Source organism: Puma concolor, chromosome B3, assembly GCF_028749965.1.
Source record: "Puma concolor isolate L17-30 chromosome B3, mPumCon1.1.hap2, whole genome shotgun sequence".
NCBI classification, from domain to species: Eukaryota; Metazoa; Chordata; class Mammalia; order Carnivora; family Felidae; genus Puma; species Puma concolor.
In genome coordinates, this window is record NC_141672.1 from 50,842,804 (window position 1) to 50,856,574 (window position 13,771).

The 13,771-nt window shown below is 39.9% G+C and overlaps 1 protein-coding gene and 1 long non-coding RNA gene across 2 annotated transcripts; one reads left to right on the top strand and one right to left on the bottom strand.

Annotated features, from left to right (window-relative positions):
- Positions 1–257: 257 nt before the first annotated feature.
- ARF6 (ARF GTPase 6) lies at positions 258–4,316 on the bottom strand. Its single transcript, XM_086709811.1, has 2 exons — positions 4,164–4,316; positions 258–4,063 (listed from the first exon to the last, which is right to left on the bottom strand). The coding sequence occupies exon 2, from the start codon at positions 3,575–3,577 to the stop codon at positions 3,050–3,052; it is 528 nt and encodes a 175-aa protein (XP_086565937.1). The 5' UTR covers positions 3,578–4,063; positions 4,164–4,316; the 3' UTR covers positions 258–3,049.
- A 24-nt stretch (positions 4,317–4,340) lies between these two features.
- On the top strand, positions 4,341–11,134 carry LOC147579973 (uncharacterized). Its single transcript, XR_015252388.1, has 2 exons — positions 4,341–5,020; positions 10,897–11,134. It is a non-coding gene; the product is annotated as an uncharacterized LOC147579973 (long non-coding RNA).
- The last annotated feature ends 2,637 nt before the right edge of the window (positions 11,135–13,771 follow it).

Consider the following 13,771-nt stretch of genomic DNA (forward strand, 5'->3'; position numbering starts at 1 on the left):
TTTCAAAATTATTTTCAAGTGCTTTTGTGTCCTAAATAATCACAAAATCAGAGTAAGTTTGGTGGAATTAAATCAGTACAAAACTTTTTTATACACTCAGCATTGTAAGAACCAAACTGAATCTTTTTTGTTCTTATAACAGCTAGGTGACTCCCAAATTGAGTCATTTATACCATATTTCCCTGGAGAATAACATGGCCCAACACACCACATGTCCCACTTAATCTAGTCCAAACGAGTAACATAACGTGAGAAACTGCACTGTGTAATTCCTTTATTTTCTGCATATTAGTGCTTTACCAACACTACAACCATAAAGAACACAATTCCAAGTACTGTACTTTTTAGTTTGGGGAGATCACAGTCTACAGACTCATTTACTTATATTAGACAAGATTAACCTCATTCAAAAACTTACTGCAGTTTATAAATTCACATAAATACAGAAATTGATGCAATTAAACAAAAACTTCAGGATCTTTTTTAAATTCTAGATTGTAACTTTTTCTGCAGGCTACAATTACCTGCCCCGTGATTACCAATAGTTATGGTTCAATTTAACTACATCAATTATCCACCTTTTATATCCTTCAAGAAAATGTAAATGAAAATTACAAGTTCTTACCAAAAAGTTTAGGGTTTTCCAAATTTCAAATATTTGCTTCCCCCCTCCCCCCTTCAGTTAGACAGTTCAAATAAACTAAAAATAACCACCACATCTCACCTGCAACATTCAATAGCAATCACTTGATGTATAAAATTTTAACTATGCTCCCAGGTATTTTAAAACACACAAAAAAATGGCTGCCTATCAATCTGTCTGTCACAAGTTAGAAATACTACATTTAAGAATTAAGATGAGGGTTTCAAGTTTCCTCCAGTTTAGGCATTTATACCTTTGTGCTTGTCTTGTCTAAGGATGTTACTATAGCATTGATATTTGTATAACCCATGTTTATATACCTTAAAATGCAATCACTTAAAACACTTAAGAATTAAATTTATGGTGGAGCTTTGGGAATTTTAAAAGCAACTAAAATGTTCTCGGATGTGTCTGTCAGCTTGATTTCTAGAGATCTTTCTAAAGCAAAACTGAGAACTCTACCTTAGTTGCATTTTGAATTCAAAAATCCCTCTGCACCATCAGGAGCTTACAACATAGCACCTTTTCTCATCTGCTTTAAGTAAAATGTTTGTCAAGAGTTTTACTTTGAATAGTTAACTTTTTGTAGCCTTATGCTTCTCATACATCTTTGGTAAAAGCTCCGTTATACAATATGGCCAAAGCACGAAGGACCAATACTGTCCAACTATGTACCATGATATCCCGCTCCATTTTAGTTTTCAGACACCCTCATGAACAAAACCCACTCTACCTTCTCCTGTATACTGCCTTTGCAGTCTACATTTCTTAAATTCCCTATGTTTAATTCCTTGAGGATCTCTAAAATTAATCCTTAAGGCTATATGAGAACCAGATGCTGCTCACAATTCTGTATCAAGCATTAACATTTGGTTCAAAGTATCAATCATAGTGGTCTCAATAACCTAGTTACCGGTCCTAACAAGCTAAGCAAGTAATCTTGCTAAGACCTGGATATCACCAGTGAGCACAATGCTTACCCTTGAAGAAAAATAAGTTTACATTCATTGTCATCTGTAGGTTCGTTTTCTTCATCCTACTTCCCCTTTGTCATTCCTCAAGTCTACACATAATTCATTCATCACATTTCCTTCCTTAAAGGAGATAGTGTATTAATGAACCAACAGGATATCTGACTTACTCTTTGTATGAGTTAATCCTACAAACAGAATTAAATACTTTTTTCATAAAACATCTTTTCCAGTGTTCTAATTAATGGAGATGTGGATCACTCATCTATAAAAAAAGACTTCTATCTTCAGCTTAATCACTTGCTCTAACGTGAAAACAGGAATGTGTTTTTCCAACTAGGTAGAAGGTGTATTTAATTTGAATTGTTAGATGCTTTATTAATGGACAAAGTAAACATTCTAATAATTTTTTTAACTATTGGTCTTAGATATTCGAAACGTGGTAAAGTATATATTCCAGTTTTGCCCCAAAGTCACGTAAGATATCTACAGAGATCTCATGTGTGTGTGGCATACACGATTATTGCTCCACTTTCTGGAAAATGTCTACTTTTAAAGTTAAAAAAGAGGGAAAACAGCAAAGTTGCTAACTTTGCAGTGAAAAAAAACCTGTGTTCTTGACGGGTTACACTTTCGTATCTTTATGCAGTGTAAGTTGGCTATGTAATAAGGAACTTGAGCTTTATCCCTACTCATGCATGATGTATGTTTCAGAACTTAATAGCTGACATTTCAAAAAACTTCTTACATTACCTGTTTAACATACTGATGTGCAACTGGAACATATTACAATGATATTACTCATGATTTGCCACTGTAGGCTAAGTTTACTACACTGGTCTTAGATATAAAAGGTCACATTTGAAATTACTAAGTTAAAGGTAAAACTCAGAAGGGAGGGGTAAAGGCCTTAAATATAAAAGACAAACGGCAGTTTGATTAAGCAATAATTTTCAGTTTACTAGATGAAACAGACTTGCAACATAGTCTGCATGAATGCAAAATAAGCCATCTACAGCAAGTGATAAGGAAACTGGGCAAAAAGGAAAAAAGCATACATTGCAAAAAAGATTCTCTCGAAACAAAAAATCAAACCATTATTATAAAGGACTTTACCAAAAACTGCTATATTTCCCCCATCCCATTTGCTGGAAGTCATTAAGAGCATCTAGCACTTTGTGTTCATGGCAAATGTCAGATCAGAGCTTCCTAACGCAAAGCAAAACAAAACAAAAAAAAAGAACGAAAAAAAAACAAAAAAAAAGAAACAAAAAAAGGAAACCCCTAACCCCCCCCTCCCCAACCGTAGAACAGTAACTCCAGAGTTCAAATTCAAAAGAAGAGAAAGTGGCAATTGAAAGAGGTGATGGTGGCGATAATCCTATGAATGGGTTTTTGATTTCTCTCCTTCCGGGGGATAGGTGGAGAATGCTCATTAGGATTTGTAGTTAGAGGTTAACCATGTGAGCCCCTCATAGAGTCCATCCCCTGAGGTGGCACAGGAGGGCTGCACATACCAGTTCCTGTCCCGAATCCGGGTCAGGCCCAGTTTCTCCTGGATCTCGTGGGGTTTCATGGCATCAGGCAGGTCCTGTTTGTTGGCGAAGATGAGGATTATGGCGTCCCTCATCTCCCGGTCATTGATAATGCGGTGCAGCTCCTGGCGGGCCTCGTCGATGCGGTCGCGGTCGGCGCAGTCCACTACGAAGATCAGACCCTGGGTCCCGGTGTAGTAATGCCGCCAGAGCGGCCGGATCTTGTCCTGGCCGCCCACATCCCATACGTTGAACTTGACGTTTTTGTAAGTCACCGTCTCCACGTTGAAACCCACTGTGGGGATAGTGGTCACCGACTGGCCCAGCTTCAACTTGTACAGGATTGTTGTCTTGCCGGCCGCGTCCAGGCCCAACATGAGGATCCGCATTTCCTTGTTCCCGAAGATCTTGGATAGCACCTTCCCCATCGCGTCGGAGGAGCCGGGGCCGGGGGCATTCAGGTGTCCCGGGTCCCCTCAGCCAACAACGCCGCAGCCGCCGCGAAACCGAAACGAAGCCTTCCGGCCGCGAGGGCGCCCGTGCGGCCTGCGTGGGAGTCGCCTCCTCCTCGGGGCAGAGGCCCGGGCTCGCGACTCACTCGGGCATCACCGACCGCACAACTTGATTCCTCCAGACGCCGCTGCCGCCGGGGCCCTGAGTCTGCGCTGGGAGAGCCGCCGCCCTGCTGAGGCGCGGCCCGGCCCGGAACTGCCCTTCCCCCCGCGAGCGCCGCGCGAGCGCCGCCGCGGTTCCCGCTCCTCCGCCTTCTCCTCACTCCACCGCGGGAGACCGAGGCCCTCCGGCCCGCCCGCCGGTCCACCAGCACCGGGCTCACCGACCCAGGCCACCCGAGAGTCAGCGCGGCTCCGGCGCCTCGTCAGGTCATTGATCCTCGCGGGAACTTGGTGCGCCGCCTGCAGAGACACAGAGAGGAAGAAGGGAGTTACTGGCGGAGCACCAGAGGGGAGCGGAGGCCGAGGTGGCCCGTTTTCCCAGCTCAGTCCAGGAGGTTACCTCCAGCCGCCGCCCTGAGCGCGGGCTCCCTCTGGCCTCCACCTCCTCCTCCTCCCAGTTCTGCCGCTGCTGCCGCCGCCGCCGGAAAAGGCGCCGAAGAAACCGCCTCACTTCCCCTCCCGATCACGCAGGCGCAACAAGGCCGACCGTTCAATGAGAGCGACCTCTGTAAGGAGAGCGGCCCGCGCGCCAAGCGTCAGGGGCGCCACGCGCGGAGGGGGCGGGGCTACGGCGGCTCGGAGGCCTCGCGGGTGCGGCCAGACCCTAGACCCGCGAAACTCGGACTTTGACCCGCGCCCACCTGTCGCTACAATAGCGGCCCCAGTACTTTCTGCGTTTCTCTTCCGCGTGCTCTCCTCATCCATCCCCCTCGAACCAGAGGAGCAAATCCACTGGGGAGCTCTACAGGGTGGGGCCGCGGGCAGCCCGCTCCCGCGGTCAAGGCCTCCCCACGCTTGCTACTTCCAGACCTGTTCTCAGACGTCGGTGCCCGCCGTGTGCACCGCGAGTTCCCTCCGTCCCGCCCCAGCCGTCGCGCGTCCTCAGTCTCCCAGGAAAGCCCTACAACAGCCTGCTGTTACAGTCCTGCTGTTTCTGCGTCTCCCCCAACTCCTCCTTGGCCTCCCTTATCCCTCGTGTTCTGTTCATTTCTTGAAAGACAAGTGGGAGGCCCGTGTTTTGTGTGGAATCTGCTAGACAGCGCGGCGCTTTTACTAGGCTTGGGTTACCAATGAAACCCTTCTTGTGAGTGTTTGAGCCCTGTCTTTTATATATCTCTTCATGACCCGTCCACGTTACTTAAAAGTAACAGTGTTACCAAGAGTTCCCGTGCCTTGGCGCATTTTCAGCTTTTTAAGGTGAAAACTTTTCCTGTTCAAGTATTTACGTCCTTTTAGTGTGATAAGCGGTAACTTCTCACCCACACTCTCTTGACTTTAAGAAGCCTAGTGATAATAATCTTAGCATACGGTTTAGAATCAGAAAGACTAACTAGATCTAGGCCTGGATCTAGGCATTTAACCTTGCTAAGTTTGTTATCTCATGTGTAAACCAAGTGTAATGCCGACCTTGCTCTTTGTACTCTGTTGGAGGGTAAATAACAAAATGTTTGTGGAAGACTTCAGGAAACCTTTTTTGTATCAAATGGTTAGAGATAAAGTTAGAGTTAAAGCTAGGCGAAAGCTTAAAATAAATGAACCAAGGGGAGGAAAAACAGGAAATAGCTTTTTTTAAAAAGGAAGATGCTATAACAGCGTAGGATAACATACTTATTTCACAATATAAGAAAACTTGATAATGGTAGATTGGTTGAATGATAACTTTATAAGCTCCAGCTAAAATAAACTTACTGGAGTTACTAATATTCTGACAATGGTCTAATTTACTTCCCATCTGCCTTAATAGGCGCTGTCATAAAACTGAAAGAAGGATTTTGGAGTGAGAAGATTAGAGTTCAAAGGGTTGCCTTGCGTTTTATAGCTGTGAATCCTCAACCTTCATAAACTTCATTTGCTTTATAAAATCAGACAAAGAATGATCGCTAACAAAAACAGTCACCATTTACTGAGTGTTAGTTATGGCAAACACTGTACTAAATACTGTACTTTAAATATATATTTTTAATCTGCACAGCAACCATGTGAAGTAACTTTGAATATTATTAGTATTCTACCTATGAGGAAGCTCAGGGACAAAGAGGATAAATTGTTTTTTGGAGATCATAGCTGAGATTAAATCATGAATCTACAGAACCCTCTCTTAACCCCCACATTATGCTATCTCCCTGACTACCTCACACAATTCTTTAGAATCTCAATTACAGTATTTTTAAAGTACTTTATAAAGTGCTACAGTACTGTTATATTTGATATGTATATAGTTACATATATATTGTTATATATTTATATTTATATGTGGCAAATAGAGGGATTGTATTTTGTTGCATTCCAACATAATAGTTTTTGACAGCAGATTCCAGTTTTTCCAAGTTGATGGGAGATTGATCTGCTGGGCTTGGATTTATTTTTCAATGGAAGGAGTGTTGTAATGAAAAACAGAAGCAGCTTGAAGACTTAGCATCTACCTGGCACTGGCACTGTGTTAGGGCTAAAAAGTTTATTTTTGAAAGCCATCTTCCATTTATATTCCACCAGAATGCAAGCTTCATTGAGGCAGAGACCTTGTTTTGTCAACATAATGTCCCCAGGGATATCATCATTTGAATGAATGAATGTCATTTATACCACACAAATAAGACCAAACAAAGAAGGAAAGGGATATACTATTTTTGTCTGGGGTTAGAGTATTGGATATCTAGAGTGGGTCATCATACAATAAATTATTTTAAGTAATAATCGTAAACAATATAATGGCCAGAAAATACAGTGAACATTTTAACTTTGTATATACAATCATGGCAGTTGAAAAGTAAGTGAATTTCAATAAAACAAAAATATCTGTAAAAAGTAACAATTTAGGCAACTATTAAATCATACCATTGATGAAACATTTTCTTGATTTCTTCTTGAAAGAGCAATTCAAAAATAGTAAATTTAAAAAATATTATTTCCATTCTTTGAAATATTTTACACATAAACTAAAATATGCATTTATGAAACAAAGTATTACATTTCTCAATATGTACCTTGTTTCACTCTTTTAAGTTTTAAACACAAATGAATGCTCCAACACTACAGAAAAATTGATCTTTGCTTTTTAACTCAAAGCCTATAAATGAAAAGATTTCTCCAGGTTACTTAGAAACAAGGCTCCCCTTTCAGAAAACACCATAATTTCTAATCTGTTGAACAACCACATACGTTGTCTTATGATATTCCTGACTAACATACCATGTTATACGAAAAAGATTTACTTATAAAAATGGCTTAGGTTTTTGCTTTTCAAATAAGATGAACAAGTCTGTAACAATAGCGCCCATGCTATTTACCCTATTTCTGAATTCCTAAAGCTCTTAATCATTCATTCTGTATGACTAAGTCATATATTTCTTTTTATCCCGTGCAGTGCTAATGACAATTCTGATCATACAGTGAGAATGGTCAGACTACATACCTGTTTGAGGAAAACAGCATCCCTTGTTTATGGCTTCATTTTGAGCCCTTAGTCTAGACATACCCATCATTGAGCTCTATCTAGTTTAAAGAAGACTAGAGCCCCAGGAATACTATTTGCGGTAGAAATAAAGAATAAATAAGCTATTATAAAGCATATCTTTAGAAAAATTTCTAATCCTTTCCAACCAAAACACTGAGGCAGGAGAATTAGCCCTCCCTTGGTATTATACATATCTGTTTATAAGCTCTCTAAGAGAGGTTTCATGTCCTTTTCATTTTTGAACCCTAAGTCCCTACCATAGTACTGGGCATGTAGTAAAATAAAGTCTCAAATATTTAAAAAAATTTTTTAACATTTATTTTTGAGAGACAGAGCACAAGTGAGGGAGGGGCAGAGAAAGAGGGAGACACAGAATCTGAAGCAGGATCCAGGCTCTGAGCTGTCAGCACAGAGCCCAATGCGGGGCTTAAACTCACAGACCATAAGATCGTGACCTGAATCGAAGTCGGACGCCCAACCAAGCCACCCAGGCACCCCAAGTCTCAAATATTTTTTGATGATAACGTAGTGAAGATCAAGACTCTCAAAAATAAAACTAAAAAATCCAATTAAGACAATGAAAACAATTTTAATTTGTAAGTATTCTTGGTAACTTTAATGGATACAAATATTTAAAAATATTTGAAGAGACACTGGGAACCAAAATAATAGTTCACTCGTTTGTCCTCTTTCTGTGTTCGCTAAGAAATCACTTTCTAGTTCTTCCTCTTTAACCAGAAAAAAAGTTATATTCCAATCAAAACCTTGAGCTATGCCTGAGTACGAAGACTTCATCTCATTTTTAGCAATATTAAAGGTGAAAATGATAAAGCTAAAAACACATTGAATTATAGTTGATATTTTAGCAAATTGCTTAATAGTCACTGCTTCAGGCCACAAAAAGAAACACTGAGGCAACATGTTCTAGTGGCACAAGTGAATAGAAAAGGCTGAATGACATCCTTAAATTACTCCCAACACTCCTTGATTAGGTTTAACCTGGGTAAGTTATTCATCCTCACTGATCACCATTTTGTTCTATTTCTGCAATGGAGACATCTCTTAATTGATTAGGGCAGTATTTATTTTTTCCCTTTAGAGTTGAAAGAGCTGAGCCACTGAGAAGGGTAAGCTACTTTCTTAAGATGAATAAAATGGTACAGAGGAGATTCAAATTAAGATTTTTTTGATCCAAGTCTGGTGTTCTTTTTTCTACTGTACCAAATAATTGTGTGAACTCAGTAAGCTGGACTAGATCAATAGTTTTCAGCCCTGGCTGCATATTAAAATCACCTGGAGCATTTTAAAACTGCATAAATGCTTGGGTCCCACCCCACATCAATGAAGCCAAAATATCTATGCTGGAAGTTCTACCCACCAGTATTTTTTTAAGGCCTCCTTGAGTGATTCTAATGTATCGCTAAAATTGGAAACGACTGAACTAATTGCTAACTTCCCTTCACATTAAAAAGTCTATGAATCCTGAACTCTACTTATTTTGTTATTCCTCATCCCCAAGATACATATCTCCACCCACAATTTTTTGCATAGTATAGTGCAGTAATACTTTAATCACTGGTATAACTTACCAAGATATTAGACCTGTCAGAAAAAGGCATAAATATTTCTGAGATTCTTGTTAAAAAAGTATTCTGAAAATATGCTAACATCATAGCCAAAGTTATTGAATTATTAATGGAACCACTCTCAACTAGTCAGCGCCAATGAAAAGAAAGTAAGATGGAATACTTGGCAACCATAGGATGATCAAATTCATAAGCTCTAGATTAACTTGTCTGTGGATACTTGCCATTTGGCTGCTCAGTATGCAAATACCTCTCCTATTTGATTTAATCCCAAACTAGGTAGAAGGGAAGAAGAAGGCGGGCAAATAGATGCATTCCTTTTCCTATCTCCCTGGTAGCTAGGGTTTGGGTAAGTGGGCTCAACCACTTAATTAATCAATGTCCTACTACAGACTTTGAATTTTGAGAGATTCAGAATTACAGAGTTGCTGTGACAAGAGCCCAGAGTGACTGAGTCCAATAAGATGGTGGCAGAAGTGCCAATGGCAACAAGTGTTATAGTAAAAGCACCAGAAAACTGTTCTGTGGCATAGTCTCAACAGAGCCTTTTCTCTGTCTCTACAATCTTCCTGACAATTCTTTGGTCTCCTAATATAGTTCCAATAAAATTATTTTCAGTTCAAGTTAACCATGGTCAGTTTGATTGTAAATAAGAATGCTGAATGGCAAACATTTTAATTTAAAGAATGAAAAGTAAAATCTTTGACTAGGACATTTGGGTAGCTCAGCTGATTAAGCGTCTGACTTGATTTTGGCTCAGGTCATGATCTTACAGTTTGTGGGATCGAGCCCCAGGTCAGGATCTGAGCTGATACCATAGAGTCTGCTTGGGATTCACTCTCTCCCTCCCTCTCTGCCCCTCCCCCGCTTGTGCTTGTGCTTTATCTCTCAAAACAAATAAACATGAAAAAAATAATAAACAAATGAGTAAAAAATTTTTAACATTGTGCAAACTAGAGATCTGATTATGCTAGTAATTTTAGCATTATGTGGCCATTTGGAGATGGAGTCAGACGAGTAGAATTCTAGAATCATCATTTCCAACCAGTTAAAGTTGTGTTTTTTTCCATGGAAGTACATGACTATCATTTTTATATCAACCCTTTGAATTAAGATTGTTGGAGTGGGAAACATTTCATTTCCTGGAGATAATCATGACATTTCCTGTTAAGAAGAAGCATATAGAGGAGCCTGGGTAGCTCAGCTGTTAAAGCGTCTGACTCTTGATTTTGGCTTAGATGATGATCTCACAGTTGTGAGATCCAGCCCCACGTGGAGCCCCACATCTCTGCCCACACCTCTGCACTGGAAATGGAACCTGCTTGAGATTCTCTCTCTCCTTCTCCCCCTGCTCCTCCCTCATTTGTGCCCACCCCCCTCTCTCTCTGGGGGAAAAAAAAGAAGCATATCATGTCAGAAATTTGGTTTTAGGTATCAGGAAAGTATTTTTAAGCTAAAACAAGATTATTATTTCTGTCTAAACTGACAAAGAGTGCAATATTGATTTTCTGAAAAAATTTTTTTTTTTTTTTTTTTTTTTAAGAACAGAGCAGCTAAGTCGTTCAGATTGCTTAACTGAATCCTCCAAGCTTTGTAATTAAGTAATAAAACAACAGTTTGTGTGTAGTGTTTACAGTAAGAGTTGTCAGGCTCTGTACTATCAGTTACTCAGATGTGTTGTTATTATACAGTAACATACTGTATGGCTGTGTGTTGGTATGGATAGTGTGCTCTTCAGGAAGATATTCAAGGGACACCAAATAGCTGAGGGCTAAAACTAACCTTGTTCTATCTTTATGGTGGTTCCAGCTTTAAATTTCTTAATTTATAGGCTTTGTTTTTTGCTTTATCTTGTTTTGTTTCTGTTTTGTTAGTTTTCTCCTGTTGTTAGAGATATATGAAGGAAACGGCATGTAAGTAAAATACTGACCTCTGATTGATGAATGAGTCGCAATGGTACTAAACAAATAGCTTTACTGATTTAAAACAACATGCAATATTAGCTCTTTATATTAGTTTTTTTTTTCCTTTAGCATAGTATTCTGCATTTGATCTGCCTTACTTCCTGACTTGCTGGTAAGGGATTCAGCTTCTCAAGGAGATCTTTCTAATGGCCAAGTTGGTGGTGAAAGCAAAGATGGAAGAACTTTCCATGTTACAGGACCCAGAGAAAAAATGAATCGTCCAAATCTCAAGAAAAGGTGGTAAGCCACTAAATTTAAAACTGTTTATGGATTAGAAACCAAATAAATAAGATGATTTTAAATGCCACACAGTGCCGCTTCAGAGAGAGAACAAATGAATGAATATAAAAATGAGTGAGAAAAAAGAAGAAAGGAAGAAGAAAAAGAAGGGAGGAATAAAGGAGAAAAGGAGATATTTGTGTTGAAAAAGGGAGCTTGGCAATCTTGTAAACTGATACCTTAACCTAATCCAAACCTAGCTCTGGGTTAGAAAGGAAAGATTCCTTAGAAAAACATAACCAGGTAGACTAAGATGAGATTTCCTCCTCCATAACCTTCTTTTATTTTGCTTCATGTACACGTCATAGGCATACCAAGAACAAACAAGGGAGCAGTTTTTGCTGTTGAGTACCTTTGGACTTTCAGTATACAACTGTCTGTAGTAGGTCCTATTCTAAGATACAGTTTTGAGCATAGTGTCCAAAATTTATGTGTGGAAATGGTTGTAAAATCCTAGGTAAATGTTGCACTATAACCAATTTAACAATGATTTATCTGGGCAAAATTTATGGGTTTGTTTCCTTTCTGTGTTAAGAAAGATTTATGTTTCAATAGGCTTAGAAAGACACCTACTGGATTGTGTGTCCACAGTAATAGATAATATAAACCTACTAAGCCAAAATCTGGCTTCAGGGTAACATTACAATTTCACAGACTGGAGTCTAGAGTGCTATGACCCTCTCTGGTGAACTAGGACAACAGTGCTCGTGGTCTCTTCACTGTGGAAGGAAGGTCAGCTACCCAGTGTGCCACCTTCCCAAACTAACTAGATTATTGCTGGAAAAGGAAAGTTCTAGAATTCTTGAAGCAGTTTCTGATATTGGGACTTCATTTTTTTCTTTTATTTCTTTTTATTAAAAAATTTTTTTTAATGTTTATTCATTCCTGAGACAGGGAGACAGAGCGCGAGCAGGGGAGGGACACAGAGAGAGAGGGAGACACAGAATCCGAAACAGGCTCCAGGCTCTGAGCTGTCAGCACAGAGCCCAATGCGGGGCTCGAACCCATGAACTGTGAGATCATGACCTGAGCCAAAGTCGGACGCTCAACCGAGTGAGCCACCCAGGCACCCCGGGACTTCATTTTTAAATGTAAACACAGGTCTTTCCGCTGCTTATATCTTTTTGACATTATAAGTCATGAATTCAAAGTGCTTACCCAGTAATAACCTTGTTTATATAAGGTTAACCTGAGACTTTATAACAATTTGATATGGACACATCCTTAACAGTATATCAAAGATTCTAGGAGTAGAACAAGTTTCCCGATGCATATGGGTGGAATAGAGGCATAAGCCTATGCCCAGTGCATAGGATGTCTTTGGAAACAGCCACCTGCCCCCCTTCCACAGGAATATAGGAGTAGATTCCTGACAGTCCTGGTTTTTCCGTGAGACTCTTCAACACATACATTTCTGGTCATACCAGTTGGACCACAGGTAGATTCATTATTCTAATTGGCCAATCAGATTCTCATTCCTGAGAATTTAAAATCAGATGTGAAGAAGGGCCATATTAGTCTGTCTCTTCCCAGTGGATCCATATCCTACTAACTAGGGACTGGGTCACGGCCATATTCAGCTTTGAGTATTGGGTGGCAGACAGAAGTTAGTCTTCAGGGACAAAGAAGAAAAAAACAGATGTACAGAAAGGAGCAGAGACAAAACAGATTATTTCCTAGGTTCCAGTGCACAGTTCCAGGCCCTTCTTGGTGTCTGTCTGCATACCAACCTTTGAGTTTTATGAGACATCCTGTATCTTTGTATAAAATTACCTTTCTTCTTGCTAAAGGGAGCTCCAGTAGGATGCTGCTACTTACAAATAAAAGTACGAACTTTACAAAATATGACAATGTAGTGCATAAGCAAAAAAATTTTTAAAAATAAAGTAAATATCAAAGTTGCAGACTTTCATGCCTTATGAAGAATTATATACAATATACAAATATCTAATGCATAATAACTGCCATCACTGTTGTATAATAAAACCACATTAGAATCAGGGTGGGAACGAGTAGCCTACTGGTAAATCTAATTCATTATATAAAAAGCTCTAAACAAGTCTGTAACCTGGTCTTTTGACCTCTCCCTGAATTGCTTTATAGAGCTCTTCGAATACTTTTTTTAAGTTTTTATTTATTTTTATTTTTGAGAGAGCATGAGCAGGGGAGGTGCAGAGAGAGAGGTAGACAGAGGATCTGAAGGGGTCTCTGTGCGGACAGCAGAGATCCCAATGTGGGCCTTGAACTCACGAACCATTAGATCATGACCTGAGCTGAAGACAGAAAATGCTTAACTGAGTCACCCAGGCACCCCCAGAGCTCTTAGAATAATTTAATGTATTCTGATACATTATAGCAATAGTTATCTTAATGTGGGAGGAGAAAAGGACATCACAGAATCACTGGAGGAGTTTTTCCATTAGCATCACTTGCCCTAAACAGAAGGCAATTATAAAAATTAATACAATAGACTTCCACTTCTGGGAAGATGGGGTAGACATACTTTTTCCAGTTCCACTCTCTAAGTACAGCAAAAATCCCTGGACATTACATATTCAACAAGCATAAGAAAACTCTGAAAGACGGAGAGAAGAAAGCAGACTGCAGCTGGACTAGAGACCAAGCAGTGACATGGTAGTGAGTTCCCTGGGTTTGCTTTTTGCTC

Excerpts from the sequence above, each read along its gene's own strand:
- ARF6 (XM_086709811.1), bottom strand. The coding sequence starts at position 3,577 with ATGGGGAAGGTGCTATCCAAGATCTTCGGGAACAAGGAAATGCGGATC.